Source organism: Marmota monax, unplaced genomic scaffold, assembly GCF_021218885.2.
Source record: "Marmota monax isolate L192 unplaced genomic scaffold, Marmota_monax_Labrador192_F-V1.1 WCK01_AAM20220418_F8-fsc00009, whole genome shotgun sequence".
NCBI classification, from domain to species: Eukaryota; Metazoa; Chordata; class Mammalia; order Rodentia; family Sciuridae; genus Marmota; species Marmota monax.
The window spans coordinates 25,290,266-25,305,687 of NW_026694710.1; the positions used below are offsets into that span (position 1 = coordinate 25,290,266).

The 15,422-nt window shown below is 45.9% G+C and overlaps 1 protein-coding gene across 5 annotated transcripts in view; it reads left to right on the plus strand.

The window, feature by feature from the left end:
- Positions 1 to 15,422, plus strand: part of Tbc1d14 (TBC1 domain family member 14) — a 106,783-nt gene that overhangs the window by 65,546 nt on the left and 25,815 nt on the right. For all 5 annotated transcript variants that reach the window (XM_046423468.2, XM_058572439.1, XM_046423464.2 and 2 more), the window contains exons 4-9: positions 2,566 to 2,684; positions 4,533 to 4,615; positions 6,455 to 6,572; positions 8,459 to 8,565; positions 13,279 to 13,359; positions 15,247 to 15,341. In XM_046423468.2, the coding sequence (XP_046279424.1) occupies positions 2,566 to 2,684; positions 4,533 to 4,615; positions 6,455 to 6,572; positions 8,459 to 8,565; positions 13,279 to 13,359; positions 15,247 to 15,341 (603 nt within the window). The remainder of the gene's footprint in view (positions 1 to 2,565; positions 2,685 to 4,532; positions 4,616 to 6,454; positions 6,573 to 8,458; positions 8,566 to 13,278; positions 13,360 to 15,246; positions 15,342 to 15,422) is intronic.

The window sequence follows — 15,422 nt, forward strand, 5'->3', positions numbered from 1 at the left end:
GCTGGGTAGGTTGTTGATGTCTCTGGCTTCCACAGTGCCATCTTGGAAGTGGGGTGATGTCACCTTCTGTCTCTGCAGAGAACTGTTGTAAAGGCTAAACTGAGTTAACTGTATTTATGGCCCTTGGAAAGCGTTTGGCCCCTTAACCTTGTCAGCTGCTACTGCTTGTTCTTGATAACAGTAAGAAGTGTGAGCTGGGGAGATGTGACATTTCTGGTCATGAATCAAGGCATGTACCCCGCTTCCCTCCTACTTTCATATCTGCTGTTGTAGACTTGGGGTTGTTGTTTGGCACTGGAGTGTCTTCCCTGCCTTCTAGGATTATATCAGGTCTGAGGGAGGAGGCAGGCAGTGGCACACACTGCCCAGGCCCTGTGCACTGCAGACCTACATAACAGTCGCACATGTCCTGCTGCTCCAGCAGCCTGCTCTGGCAGTGCTTGTGTCCACTTTGCAGATGTGGAAGCAAGGCTCAGGGATTCCATGTAAGTACTATGCCTGAATCACAGCTAGTGCTTGGTGGTCCTGAGTTTCCTCCCAAGCCTGTCTGTCTCCAGAAGCCACAGCTGACCCAAGGAGGACTTGCCCTTTTCTCTCTGCAACTCCATACCTGTTTGATTATATTCTTTTTTTTTTTTTTTTTTTTTTTTAAAGAGAGAGTGAGAGAGAGAGAGAGGGAGAGAGAGAGAGAGAATTTTTAATATTTATTTTTTAGTTATCGGCGGACACAACATCTTTGTATGTGGTGCTGAGGATCGAACCCGGGCCGCACGCATGCCAGGCGAGCGTGCTACTGCTTGAGCCACATCCCCAGCCCCTTGATTATATTCTTAAAGGAGGTTGGGCCTACTCAGTGGCAGAGTAGGCCCAGCCTGTACATCAAGCCCCAGTTGCCCTATCTGAAGAATGGGTGACACTTGCCACACAGGAAGTTATGGAGACACAATGAGACATGCAGAGCACATGCAAGCTCATGGGAACAGACAGCTGCATTCTGGGACATCTGACTGTTGGGCCCAGCATCTCTGGCCTTGGCATCCAGTTCACTAGTCCAGGCTTAGCTGGTAAATAGCACCTGTGGGTATTGTTACTAATTCTTGTCAGAACATAATATGTTTGATAATTAATTACACTTTATAGTCCACAGAAGACCGAAAACAAGCTTTCATAGCGTGTAGATTTTGGTAGATTTCGGTAGATTTCCTATAAAATTGAAGATTTCTCTGCACACATGGAGTTTGAAGCTTTCTGTTGCTACACTGTCACTGCTGTACCTGGCCCAGGGTAGGTGCTCAGAAATTGACCTATGAGCTAGTGAGTCTATTTTCTCAGTACTTCAGTGGAATGGTTGTAAGGCAGAGCAAGAAGGGTCCTGCATCTCACCTTGCAGGAAAGGTATACAGAAACTGACTACTCAGCTGTTTCTCACAGCCTCTATATTTTGAGAAAATTTTTCTTTTCTACTTTTTTTTTTGGCTGGGAGGTGGGTACTAGGGAGAGGGGGGATACTAGGGATTGAACTGAGGGGCACTCAACCACTAAGTCTTGTCCCCAGCCCTGTTTTGAATTTATTTAGAGACAGGGTCTCACTGAGTTGCTTAGTGCCTTGCCATTGCTGAGGCTTGCTTTGAACTCGCAATCCTCCTGCCTCACCTCCCGAGTTGCTGGAATTATAGGCATGCGCCACTGTGTCTGGCTTTTTTTTTTTTTTTTCTCACTTTTTTAGAAGCCTTAATAGGCCCTTCTGTCTGAGAGAATAATTGCTTGCAAAATAATCTTACGAGTCACACCCTCTTGACAGCTGGTGTCAGTAGAATCCGTTCAGCAGTTCACTACCACCTCATGTCAGTGCTGCTCTTGCCACCTGGAGTGAGGACTGAAGGCTAGGTTGGTTCTACATTCGTCTGCCTGTCTTCCCAGCTAGCTTGTCTTCTTTCTGTTAAGAGGTGGTCCTGAGGGCCTTGTCTGTCACGGGCAATGGGATTATACCATTTTCTGATGTTGCAGGGAGCCCACACTTGGTTTCAGAAGCACCAATTTGTTGGCTCTCCTGAATCCTTATAGCTGGATGTCTAGAATGTGGGTCACCAGGTGTGACTAAGCCTTTGTGGTTGCAGTTCATGGAACAAATTGGTGGCTCAGTGGGCATGGAGGCTGCTCTTAGGTTTCCAGGGCATGGTGAAATTATTTACATAACAACATGCAGCCGTGACTTCCCAGTGGCCATTTGATAATCAGTTAACACTCGTAGTCCACAGAAGACAGCAAATAAGCCTGTCACCAGGAGGAGTGTAGACCCAAATCAGTGCTAATGGTCCTTGTAAGGGGCTACTTTGATGCTGGGACACTTCAAAACTTCCTGCATCATGAAGTTCTGGCCTGGATGCAGAGCTGTGGGGTCCCTTCAGCACAGTTCTTCCTTCTGAGTGGCAGGAAGGTCAGTGCTGCATCCTCAGGATCAACTTCAAGCACTTTCACTTACAAAACAGCTATGTTGCTTTTAGAAGGACTTCATAATATCAGAACTAGCCAAGCTCAGAATCATCCCTCATTTCTTTGTCCTAGGAATATGAAGACAAAGCTGGAAGACCTAGCAGGCCACCCTCTCCAAGGCAGAATGTGAGGAAGAATCTTGATTTTGAGCCACTTTCTACCACTGCACTCATCCTTGAAGACAGACCAGCGTGAGTCTTGGGAAGGGCCTCTGTGGTGTCTGCTTATAGATAAGGCAAAATGCTGGTCCCTGTTTCAGTAAATAAGAATGAGCATCAGGAGATGGGAGCAGAGTAGGCCATAAGCATTCATGATCTGGGTCCACATGTATTCTAGTGGGGTCATATGGCTGACTTGGAAAAGTGCCCTTTAGTATGGACGTATTGACCAGGATTTTCCATTTAGGTGATTGTCCTTTTTAATTTACTATTTAATACTTAATTAGATATGATAAACGTTAAGCTGGTCTGTAACTACAAGATGCCCTGAGTTGCTTAACGCCTTGCCATTGCTGAGGCTGGCAAGTGGTATTTTTGAGGTGCCTTGGTATTGCCAGACAATTCCTGGACTGGCCTATGGGGTTCCTTGGGATTGCATTGAATGTATTTGTGGGTGATGTGAGGCAGGGCCCCTCTCTCTGGGCCTCTAGTTTCCTGCTGCATGATGAGGAGATCCTGTTTGGAGACCTTCCTAGGTATTAGGTATTATTCTATTAGGTAATCACAACTGAGATATATATATATATATATATAATCTATGTATTTCTTTCTCCTTCCTTCCTTCCTTCCTTCCCTCCTTCCTTCCTTCCTTCCTTCTTTCTTCTTTCCTTTCTTCCTTTCTTTCTTTTTCTTTTCTTTCTTTTCTTTCTTTCTTGGTGTTTTGGGGCTACTGGTGATTGAACTCAGGGGCACTCAACCACTGAGCCACATCCCCAGCCGTATTTTGTATTTTATTTAGAGACAGGGTCTCACTGAGTTGCTTAGTGTGTCTCTTTTGTTGAGGCTTGCTTTGAACTTGCAATCCCCCTGCCTCAGGCTCCTGAGCCACTGGGATCACAGGCGTGTGCAGCTGCGCCTGGCTCTGTATATTTAAGTTTAGCGTTTTCTATGGAACATTGTGTTGTAATAGAAGGTCCCCTGCTAAAAAAGGAAGGAAGAAGAAAAGGGGCTGTAAAACACTGGGCTAGTTAATGCCTAAGACCCCTGCCCACCCCCAAATATAAAACAAGTCTAAAAAAGAAGTGTATCTTGAATTGTTAATTCTTGGTTCTTAGAAACTAGGTGTAAGAAGACCCTGAAGTAGAGGACAGGAAAGTCAGGTGTAGGCCACTGGCTAAAGCTGCTGAGCTGTGAAGACCAGTCCTTTCAGTGCTCTGAGATGTGGGTGGGGGCTGGTCACATTCTGCAGCCAGTGGCAGTGATCGAAAATCTCCAGGGAATGTGGGTTACATCGTAACAGGGGCACAGGCCAAATGCTGCTGCCCTTCCATCTCGCTAGGTGCCCATAGTCTATACACACATTTCTGAATGAGCATGCATTTTTAATGTTTTAAATGAAATGTGCATAGCTATGGCATATTTTTGTATGTAAAAGATACTAAATGAGCTACAGAGCTGATATGAAACTTGCACATTTAAAGCAACCCTCTTGGGCTGTATTCATGCATATATGCTCTGTGCTGTGCAGCTTTTCCTTCAGGGATTAACTGCTGGCAGTTAGCTTTGTGGTTAAATCACGGTTTCTATCTTGGAGAATGGGGTGAAAAAGCACCAACAGATTATCTGTCTTTATTGCAACTACGGGTAATTGTCATTTTATTTTGTGTACTACTCTTTATAATTTAGTTGTTTTAAAGTGAGTATTTTGCTTTTGTAAAGAAACTTTAGTTTGTGAGAGAACTGTGTAATTTTTGAAAATTTAGCTTTGTATCTTTGGGCTTTACAATTTTGGGGGGGTGGATGCTGCAGGTGTTTTTTTCCCCTTCCAGAGACTTTTATTTGATATTTGTAATGGTAAAAATCCATTTATTTCCTTTCAAGAAACCTCCCAGCAAAACCTGCTGAAGAAGCCCAGAAGCACAGGCAGCAGTATGAAGAAATGGTGGTACAGGCCAAGAAGCGAGGTACCGTGAAGCCACAGGCACCAGATTCTGTGTCTTTCTGGGTATTTTCTTTCTGTCTTTTGGACCTTAAGAACTTGAACTTTGAACTTTGCTGAGTGCTTTAATATTCTGAAATTGTAGTTTTCCATAAAGTAATCTATGCTTCTTCTAGTCATGCCTGGTAGCTTTATTTAACACTTAACAAGAAGAGACTGAATGATGAGAATTCCTCATTAGCTTCAGCCAATGATGATGTAAAGATATCTGTTTTCAGGCTGGGGTTGTGGCTCAGTGGCAGAGTGCTTGCCTCGCACATGTGAGGCACTGGGTTCAATCCTCAGCACCGCATAAAAATGAATAAACAAAGATATTATAAAAAAGATATCTGTTTTCTTTATTTACAAGAAGATGTGATTGAATTTGACAAAATTTCTTGCAATTCCTGAAAAACTATGATTCCAGGTTATTTCTTTTTAAAGATTTTTTTTTTTAATTGTAGATGGACACAGTACCTTTATTTTATTTATTTTTTTATGTGGTGCTGAGGATCGAACCCAGTCCCTCACACATGCTAGATGAGACTCCACCACTGAGCGTCACAACCCCAGCCCCAATTCCAGGATATTTTAAAAGTATATATACTAGGCCTAGGGATATTGCTTGGTGGTAGAGCACTTGCCTAGCATGTACATGGCTCTGGGTTTGATCCCCAACACTACCAAACAAAAAAAAAAAAGTTCCTATAATAAATTGTGGTGTATCCATACATTGGAATATTATGTAACCTTAAAAACAAAAATTCTCACACATTTCAACCTAGAAGAACCTTGAGAACATTATCCTAAGTGAAATGAGTCAGTTGCAAAAGGACAGTTCATGGTTCCACTTATGAGATCCCTAGAATTGTTAGATTCTTAGAGACAGAGTAGGATAGTGATTGCTGGGACCTGAAGGGGGTGCTGGGGAAAAGGGAACATGCAGATGTGGATGACAGTTATGGTTGCTCAGCTGTGTGCATGTGCTTAATGCTACCAAGCTGTACATCAAAATGGCTGAAATAAACTTTATGTGACATATATTTTGCCATGATAAAATACAGTTGTCCCTGGGTATCCATGAGGAATGGGTTGTAGGATCCCCAGCAGATACACCAGAATCTGCAGATGCTCAAGTCTCACATGTAAAATCTGTGTGTATCCTATGCACATCCTCCTGTATACTATGAATCATGTGTGGGTTACTTAATAAAATGTAAATTCTCCATAAATAGTTATTACACTGTGTTGTTAGGGAATAATGACAAGGAAAAAAGACTGTACATATTTGATATAGACATGACTTTTTTCCCCCCAGTGTTTTCCATTGCTGGTGGGGTGAATCAGCAGTTGTAGATCCCATGGGTGTGGAGATTGCTATTGAGTATAGATAAACTTAAGTGCAGGATCTTTCTCAGAGTTGCTACGTACACGCTAGTAACTGAGTGATGCTTAGACTTTTAGAAGTGATCCTAGAGATCACTTTTAGAAGAGGTGTGGAGGGAGCACAGCAGGGTGAGTTCTGGGAATGTTTACTGCTCTGATGGATGTTTCAAGGGTTTATCTGTTCTGTCTGTGTTGGATTTGTGTTTGTGCACTCTTCTGTATGCATGTTGCACTTTAACAGCTTACTAAGGCAGGGTGGTGCTAAGCATCCTGGGTCCTTGGGGTGTGAAGTGAGCCCTGGGAGCACAGGCTTGCTCTAATGCAGTGGCCTTCTCCTGATTTTCTTGCATCATGACTCGTTGAGAAAAATCACCCAGGTTGAACATGGTGTGGGTCAAATAATAGATGTTCTCTTCCTGTTTTTAATTGTGATTTCTAGAGCTTAAGGAAGCCCAGCGGAGGAAAAAGCAGCTGGAGGAAAGATGCAAAGTAGAAGAAAGCATTGGAAACGCCGTCCTCACCTGGAATAACGAGATCTTGCCCAACTGGGAAACCATGTAAGCTTTGATTGTGTGGGTGCTGCTGTGTTGCAAACAGTTTCTCCCTCCAGCTGGCAGGTAGCAGCTGTGGTTACTGAGCTCATAGCATGGCCTTGGGTAGATTAGCCTCAGTTGCCGTGGTCCAGCCCTGGGCTTCCTTGCCCCGATGCTGTGACAGCCCCTTCCAGCTTACCTGGTACTCAGCCTGCCTCTGTGCCCTCTCTCCTTAACATTTCAGTAGCTTCCTCTGATGCACAATTTCATATTTGAACTCTGTAGCTTAGCTGACAGGACACTCTGCCTTTGTGTCTCACCCTCTTCTTTGCTTTAGTTGGGCCTGTCTCTGTCCCTGTGAGGTCACCAACAAGAGTTGATGCTTTTTGGCCTCCGAACCTTTATAGGTTCATTTGTGTGTTCTGGACTTCCTGTCCTGCTAATTGCTGTTTGTTTTCTAAAGCTCAGTCTTCCCTAGGAAAGGCTCTCCTTTCCTTACCACAGATCCAGGTGTCTGTGGAAGATTCCCCGGGATGCCCTGCAGCTGTCTTCTTCTCTGAGGGTAGAGAGCAGGTTGTCTTTGATGTTGACCTACAGTTAGTGCAAAGTGCACACCCAGCAGAGATAGCAGCTGTGACGTTCTTTTGGAATGTCATCTGTACATCTTGTTTCTTCCTGTGTGGTCGGTCTGGGCTGGGGCCCTTAGGGGCAGTCATGCCAGGGCCATACAGAGGCCGTTGGGGAGCTTAGAGACCAGCTTGCCTCTGCTCATGTCTTGCATATTGTGATGCTAGAGGCTCATTCTGAGTCTGACCTGGTGTCACTCACTTTCCCTATAGGGGCCAGAGGCTGGGTTAAGGGGCGTCACTAGGAGAAGATGTTGTTCTCAGAATTTGTTTTTCTAGGTGTTGGCCCTCAAATACTCAATGCTGCTAAGAATGCTGAATGCTCTTTCTTAGATCGGGCCCAGTGCCAAGGTTAGAGGTTCTCTTCTCAGACCCTTGTTGTCTGCCTGCATGGCGACCAAGCCTGCCCTGGGCTGTCCTGCCTTTGCCCTAATCCAGAGGACATACCTCCCCCGAAGGACTGTAGTGAGGAGTAAGTGGATAAAGTACAAAGTGCCCAGCACAGTGCCTGACACAGCCAGTGAGCATCTGGACCACCTCCCACACAGGGCAGATGCTCACTGGCTGTGTCGGGCACTATGCTGGGTGCTTGGTACTTTATCCACTTACTTTGCGCAGCAGTCCTCCGGGGGAGGTCTGTCCTCTGGATTTTAGAAAGCAGAACTAAGTATCTCTGGATCCACAAGGCAGGGTAGAGTTAGGATGTAGCCTTGCTTCTGTAGCCTCCGAGCCGGAGCTGCCCCGCAGTGCTGCATTCAGAATCACCATGGAGTCTGGCGCCTTTCCACTTGTCTGGTCTTTGGCAATACGTGTTCATCATGACCAGTAGACCTGAACAACTGCACCGTTCAGAATGTTCTGGGTAGCAAGTCACCCTGTTGTCAAGGTTTGGTGGCTTGCCCTGTAAGGCCCTGGCCCCGCCTCCTGCCTCCCACCTCCAGCTCTCAGCAGGGCGGTTGCACTTTGTGCCCAGGCTCAGCTGCGTGTGGTCCTGCAAGAGGCCAGGTTATTTTTTGTGTCTGTTTTCTGCTCAGAAAGTCCTTCCCATCCTTCACGGGCATAATCTGCTCCTGGTCATTTGAAATTGGTTGGAAGGTGCATGGTCCTCTGTGGTGCTTCCTGTTGTGCCCTGTCTCAGCGGGTGCCCCGTGGAAGGTGGCCTGAGGCTCCCCGAGGGCGGAGTGCCACTCTTAACTGCTGGTGGTATGTGGCGGGACACACACCCACACACTAGGCTTTCACCTTGGAGCACACGCTCAGGAACTCATGTTCTGTCCTGTGCAGGTGGTGCTCTAGGAAAGTTCGAGATCTGTGGTGGCAGGGAATCCCTCCGAGCGTGAGGGGCAAAGTCTGGAGCTTAGCCATCGGCAACGAGTTGAACATTACCCACGGTGAGTGCTTGCCTGGGAGTCTCCCCTGGGGTCCTCGGTTGAGCTGGGCTTTTGTTAGGGCCTCTTCCATCCCTTCGCCCTGATGGGAAGGATACAAATGCTGCCGAGGAGCTGCGGCTCTGAGAGGCAGGATGATTCTCCTCTGGGATGGTCTGTTGACAGGCTGGGCTTCAGGTCCCTAAGTTCAGGGCAGATTCTCTAAAATGGAGGGCTTAGAGCTCAGGACCTCTCAGGTGCAGTGGGATCACTTGTCAGGGTCCTATGGAAGGCAGATCTCTATCAGACTCGAACGTGGAGGTGTGTGGATTGTACTAGGGGTACCTGTTGGTGTTCTGTGGGATTTTCTTTCTTTCTCCCCCCCCCCCCCCACCTCGGGCAACCTTAAAGGTACAAAATTTTGTGCTAGGCCTGGGTCCTAAGGGCGTAAGTGGTCAGTGTCAAGGAAGTGAGACCCTCACATCAGTGTCCTTGTGCTGTTTGTCATGCTGTGTCACCTTCTCAGACTGCATGTTTCTGCCCACCAGGCCAGGCTCACTTTCTAGTCACTGTGTCAAATGCTCAGCAGGCTCTGTCTGTCCAGAGGAAGCAGGCCTCAGGAGCTGCTGGACTGAACATGTGGCCTTCCTGCAGGGAGTGGCTCCTTGCTCCTCTCCTTGGCAGTCTGAGGTCTGAGCTGTGGAAGGAAAGCAGGCCCTCCTGCTCGTCCAAGTGAGGCCCGCAGCTGCCTGTGAGGTCGAGGGCAGCAGGCTTACTCTGGTGGAACCCTCAGAGTTCCAGGCAGATGGGTGGGTGCCTTCCCTCTCCAGTCAGGCTGTTAGCCTCATCATGTCAGCTTTGGCCTTTCACACAGCCTCAGCCTTGTTCTAAGAACTGTGTCCACCGTGAGCTGCACAACGGGTCAGTTGGATGGTGACTCCCTTCCTGAAGAGGACCTGCTTTCCTTCCACAGCTAAATCCATATCTGCCAAAATTTTGTTTGTAAGATATTTGCCTGAAAAAAAAAAAAAAAAAAAAAGATATTTGCCTGAGAAGATGTACAGCATTTTACTTGTGGAAATGGTTTTTGAGAAATGTCCTCAGAAGGTGAGGTTTGGATAAGTTTCTGAGCATTTATTTCAGTCTGTGTTGTTAAAAATTTTTAACTTCTATCAACATCCCTGTCTATGCAAATTGGATATAGCGTGCCGTACTTTGTGCCTCTGTGTGTGCGGTTTTTGGTTCTCTCTGATGCCTGGGTGGGTTTTGTTTAAATTGAAACCTTCTGTGGACAGAATCATGGTGGGTGGCTTTAGCAGCTGCTCCACCATCACTTGGGTATAGATGTCCCTTTGGCCCTGATGCTGGCTCGCATTTTGTCAGCTGTGACTCTCTCACATGACGGGCTGTTTCAGGGTGCTTGCCCCCATTGGAACAGGTTCAGTACACTGGGGCCCCCCTACAACTCCCTGCTCCATCACTGTGCCCAGCCCAGTTCTCTGCAGGCCCTGAAATGTCTGTTAGGTAAGTGGGTGCAGCTCCTAGAGTCCTGCTTGATCTCACCCTGCTGCATCTTCAGGCCAGTGTAAGAATGATCCTGGGTTGTTGAATGCCAGGCACCCCCTTAGGCTTAGTGAAGACTTAGGAGTCTGTAGCGTTGACAGTGATCCTGTTGAGGCAGGTATTGGTGACCCTGTCTTCCTTTTGAGAAGGATCATCCTGAAACGGCCAGGCACTGTGCTCCAGGCCCTGTGGCCTATGTGTGTGAGCAGGATTCTCATTCTAGCACTGGCTGATTCCGACGCCCATGTTATGACTTGGGAAGCTCCAGTTTGGCTCTTTTTGTGGCTGTACATTTGGAAACTTACAGCTGGAAAGTTGACCTAATAGTACTATTAAAACTTCACACTTAGGAATTTGACTTTAAAACTGGGGATGGGGAGTCTGGGTAGGAGGTATAGAGTCTAACCCCTGCCCCCCAGTACATGCCAGGAAAGTCATGGAAGAGATTTTGTAACACTGACACTTTGACCCCTTTTGCCTTGAGGACACAGCCACAGCCTCTGTACCTTAATTGTCAGATTCCTCATATGGGAAGTGATTCCCAGGTGGTCACAAGCCACACAGTTGTTTTCACCCCTACTGCCAAAATGACAGCAGTGTAGCCAACCACCTGGGGGCTGAGAGCAGGCAGAAGTGCCCTGTAGGTGCTCTAGCCACCAGCTCAGGACACTGCCAGGTATGTCCTGTAAACACTTGCCCTTCTGGATAAGGATGGCAGGAAATTATGTTACATGACTGTGCCCTCCCGCCATGGAAGACAGCATAGATTTTGTTAGAGCCTTCACAAGGCTTGATTAGGGTCGTTCATCAAGATTTTACTTGTTGGATTATAATAGTGTTACTAGAATTAACATTTCATTTAATAAAATAGCACATGCTGCCCAGAAGGCAATTGTGCCCTGTTTATTTTTCAAAATTAATGATGGCAAAATATAAAGTGATAAAAAGTCTGTGGGTAGCTTCATTTAAAGTCCCAGTGACAGACTAATGACCCAGAACATCAGGGAGCTGGGAAACATCAAAGCCAGAGGCACAGGAAGTGCCTGGGGTGGGACAGGTGTGGAGCTGGCCCTGAGAAGCACAGTCCTCTAAGGATACCTGGGGTTCAGATATACCCAGGGCTGTCTGTACCTGCCAGTGAGATTTGTGAGCATGAGTTTGACCTAACTATCACCAAACTTCGCAAGAGAAGAGTTGTTGAAAGATGGGTTCTAAATATGGAAGAGACTTGGAGGCTGATGACACTTGTCTGACAGCAAGAGTTCTTGTTCTTTGAAAGCTCTGCCTGTTCCTGGGCACCTGCTCCCACCCCCGGCTCTACTTCTTGCAGCAGAATGAGCAAGCTGCGCCATGTGGGTAGCAATTCCACTATGTCTTTATGTGAAAACAGTGTCCATCCTCATCCCCCAGATCACAGTCCTAGTAAGTTAAATTTCCAAAGGTTGAAATCCTGAAAATGGAAATTCCAAAAGTTGCATTTTCCGTGGGGGAAAAAAAAAAAAAGGCTATATAAGAGGGGTAGAAACCTGAATTCTGGTGAAGGGATTTATCATACATGATGGCAAGAACTAAAGCTGCAGTTGAAAAAGGTGTCATTGGCACTCCTTCCCGTTAACAAAATTCCAAGAGCTTTTAATGAATTAAAGCTACACTTTCTACAGAAGCCAAGAAGGTTACTGATTGGTTTGAAATAATCATGTGCATGGTGGGACAAGAAGACACACAGCAGTGTTGCTGTTGGACCACCTGTACTGATTGGGTCTGTATTTGAGGATGAGTAGAATGCACGTCTGAATATACAGAGCAGCGGAGAAGCGTGGTCCAGAAGATGAGAAAATTAGGGGTGCTCGTATCAGTGTGTACCGAGTCAGAAGCCACGTGGAAGTGTATGTGGACTCGCTCTGCCAGAGCGCCACACCTGCTGTTGACCACCATGCAGGATCAGAACAGTGTGGAGCGGAGATCACCTCCATGCACTGCCTGTGGTCTATTCCTGGTTATGCTTTATCATGTGCCAAATTGTCTTTTTAGTTTTTTACTCTCTTTTAGAAGTTTTTTTCCCCACTTTTTAAGATTTTCAGCATTATTTTTTACAATTGGCAGTGCTGTGTATTTTAGTTTCACATTATTTCCAAAACTGAAGATATAAATTGTGTAAAGACTTTTGGAGAGTTTTAGTTTGTCTTATGTCTTTTTTACAAATTTAAGACTCCATGAAAGTGCATTATCACAGCATGTAGGGTGGAAGCCTGAAGAGTGTGTGAGAATGTTGAAACTCAGGAGTGATCTGTGACGGACGACTTTTCTTGGGGTCTTGGCTCGTGGGTGACTATGTACACAGTGGTGACCCTCAGTGAATTTTAATCGATCTTGTTAAGAGTCGGATGGCCTGACAGTATCCCAGAGGAGCACAGCCATCAAGCTGAGTGTGTGTGTGGTAGCCACAGTGCAGTACCTCTGTTCTCAGCAGCTGGTTTCCTTATGAACATAGATCATTCATTTGTCATTCATCTCTACTCACCCAACTGTCTGCAGTATTCCTGAGTATTTTGCTCTCAAAAATGTTATTATTGCCTATTTTATTGTCTAAAATGACCTATGAAGTGTTCTGTTATGTTTTTATGTTTTTGAATAAGTTCCCCTTTTAAAAATGTAAATAAATTTCTTTTAAGGAATTTTTGAATTTGTTTTTCCTAGGATCCTGTTTTCAGGAGTTTAGACATTAAAGATTTTCATCTTTGGGGATTTGAGCATTCAGGATTATGGCATTTGGTATTATTTTTCCTTTCGGTATTATAGCTCAAACCCCTTTGAAGCCAGGCATGCTTTCATTTCGCTCCAGCCCCTCCCCCAGCCAGCTGTTGGGTTGTCACCCTCTGTGGCTCCCAGCACCTCTTGGTCTGTAGACAGAGGTGAGAGAGAGGCTGACACAGTCTCGTGAGGATGTTAGACCAGTCACAGTGGATGGGAGCAAATAGTTGTGGGTGGCTGTGTGACAGGAGACACACACAGGCATGGCAGTGCTGTGTCCCTACAGTGCATGTGCCCATGTCTTTAAACAGGAGAGTGCTTCCAGGCCAAGGTGGGGGTTGTCTGTGAAGGAGACAGTTGTGTATTCTTGGGTGTTTCAAGGAAGATGTGCATGTGAGACTCACCCAGAGGCTTTTCTTCCAGAGCTCTTTGACATCTGTCTTGCCCGGGCCAAGGAGCGGTGGCGGTCTCTCAGCTCAGGAGGCTCAGACGTGGAGAGTGAAGGTACAGACCATTCTGAAGCCTGAGCGATGCGCGGTCAATCGTGGATGCCTCTCCCATTACAAAACAGAGCTGGCTTGACTGCAGTAGGCTTCATGTGGATGTGTGTTCAGCTCTAGGGGAAAGGGGGCTTTTAAAGCAAAAATGGAAGGTAAATAACTGTAAGAAATAGTGCCCCAGTTCCTGAGAGGTGTTTTCACCCCACCATAGGAGGGCTGCTCACAGTGCACCGTTTCCCTGGAGGCTGCTCATCGGACTTCAGGCTGTGCCCAGATCACCTGAGCGTTAGCTTAGCATGGAGCTTGGGTCAGCTTCCCGAGAGCAGGAGCTCTGCACTCAGGCTGAACTGTGCCTTTATAAGTGTTCACAGCACACCAGAGTAACCACTTTGTTGGCTAAGAAGCATGTTTTTAAGTGGCCTTTAAAACTATTGTCTGTGTGGCAATTGAATTCAAAAAAGAATAAAACAAATTATTCATGAAAAGTTGTGAGAATATTACACAAGTGTCTTACACGTGAGTGTATGCTATAGTAGCTCCCTCAGTTCTCTGCATTTAAATTTTGTTTTATTTTAACTTGTTTTTTAAATGTACTTGCCATGTAATGTTTTAAAGTTTATGCACACATGGATTCACTCAGTTTAGCTGATTACCATGCCTCTGGTGATCTTAGGGTTCCAGGCAGGAATAGTTTCCATCACAGTCAAGCTCTTCAAGATAGTATCGAGGGTTGGGATTAAATGGCTCAGTGGTAAATTGCTTGTCTAGCATGCATGAGGCCCTGGGTTCAATCCCCAGCACAGCAAAACAAACAAACAAACAAAAGACAGTATGGAATCAATTATGTCACCTTGTTGATAGTAGCTTTCTGGAACTTATTCATCCCATCTAACCAAAATTTTGTATCCTTTGGCTGGTATCTCCTCAGTACCCCCTGGCCTCTGGCAGCCACTGTTCTGGCCTCTGGCAGTCACCTTTCTTTCCTCTGCTTCTATGATGTTTAACTGTGATGTTTAACTAATTCATAGAAGCAGAGGACAGAATAACGGCTTTTACTTTATTTCTTTATTAGCATCATGTCTCCCTGTCCTTCAACAGGTTTATCCTTGTTGTTGAAAATGACAGGATTTCCCTTTCTTTTTCTGGCTGAATAGTATTTTTTTTGAACCAGGGATTGAATCCAGGGGCACTTAACCAGTGAGCCACATCCTCAGCCCTCTTTTATATTTTATTTGGAGACAGGGTCTTACTGAATTGCTTTAGGACCTTGATAAGTTGCTAAGGCTGGCTTTGAACTCATGATCCTCCTGCCTCAGCCTCGTGAGCCACTGGGATTAGAAGCATGCATCACCGCACCTGGCAACACATTTTCTTAATCTCTTCATCCACCAGTGGACAGTAGGCTGTTTCCACTCCTCGGCTGTTGTGAACAGTGCTGCAGTGAGAACCGAGTGCAGGTGGTCTTTGACTGATCTCATCTCCTTTAGAGATAAATACCTTGTAGTAGGATGGCTGGATTCTATGTAGTTTCATTTTTAATTTTTGAGGCCACATCTGTACCAATGATGTTTGAGATCAGCTAATGACTTTTGCTGTGGTTTCTGTGCCTGGAGGTCTTTGTGTTGGATTCTGCTACTTGTCCTATTTCCCCCTGGTAGTTGTAATTTAGTCAAATTAGATGTTGATTTCAGGTTCTAGAAAATAATCTGATGCTGCTGTGGCCTTGGTTGGGGCCATGGGTGTTCTGTTCCCTAAAGCGAGGAACTCTGCACCTACCCCACCTCCTGAGGTGGGCTTCCCAGAGCTTTTTCTCGGGGCCTGCTTGCAGGACTGCAGCACCTCATGTCACCCCAACCTCTAAGGAGTGCAATGACTCTGGATCTTTTGACAGATGCTGGGTTTTCAGCCGCTGACAAAGAGGCCAGTCTGGAGCTTATTAAACTGGACATTTCTAGAACGTTTCCTAATCTCTGCATTTTCCAGCAAGTAAGTCATAGTGATTTGTTGCAAGTGTGTTTTGTCTAAAATTCATAAATGCCAATCTGCATGAATTTGTAATCAAGTTTG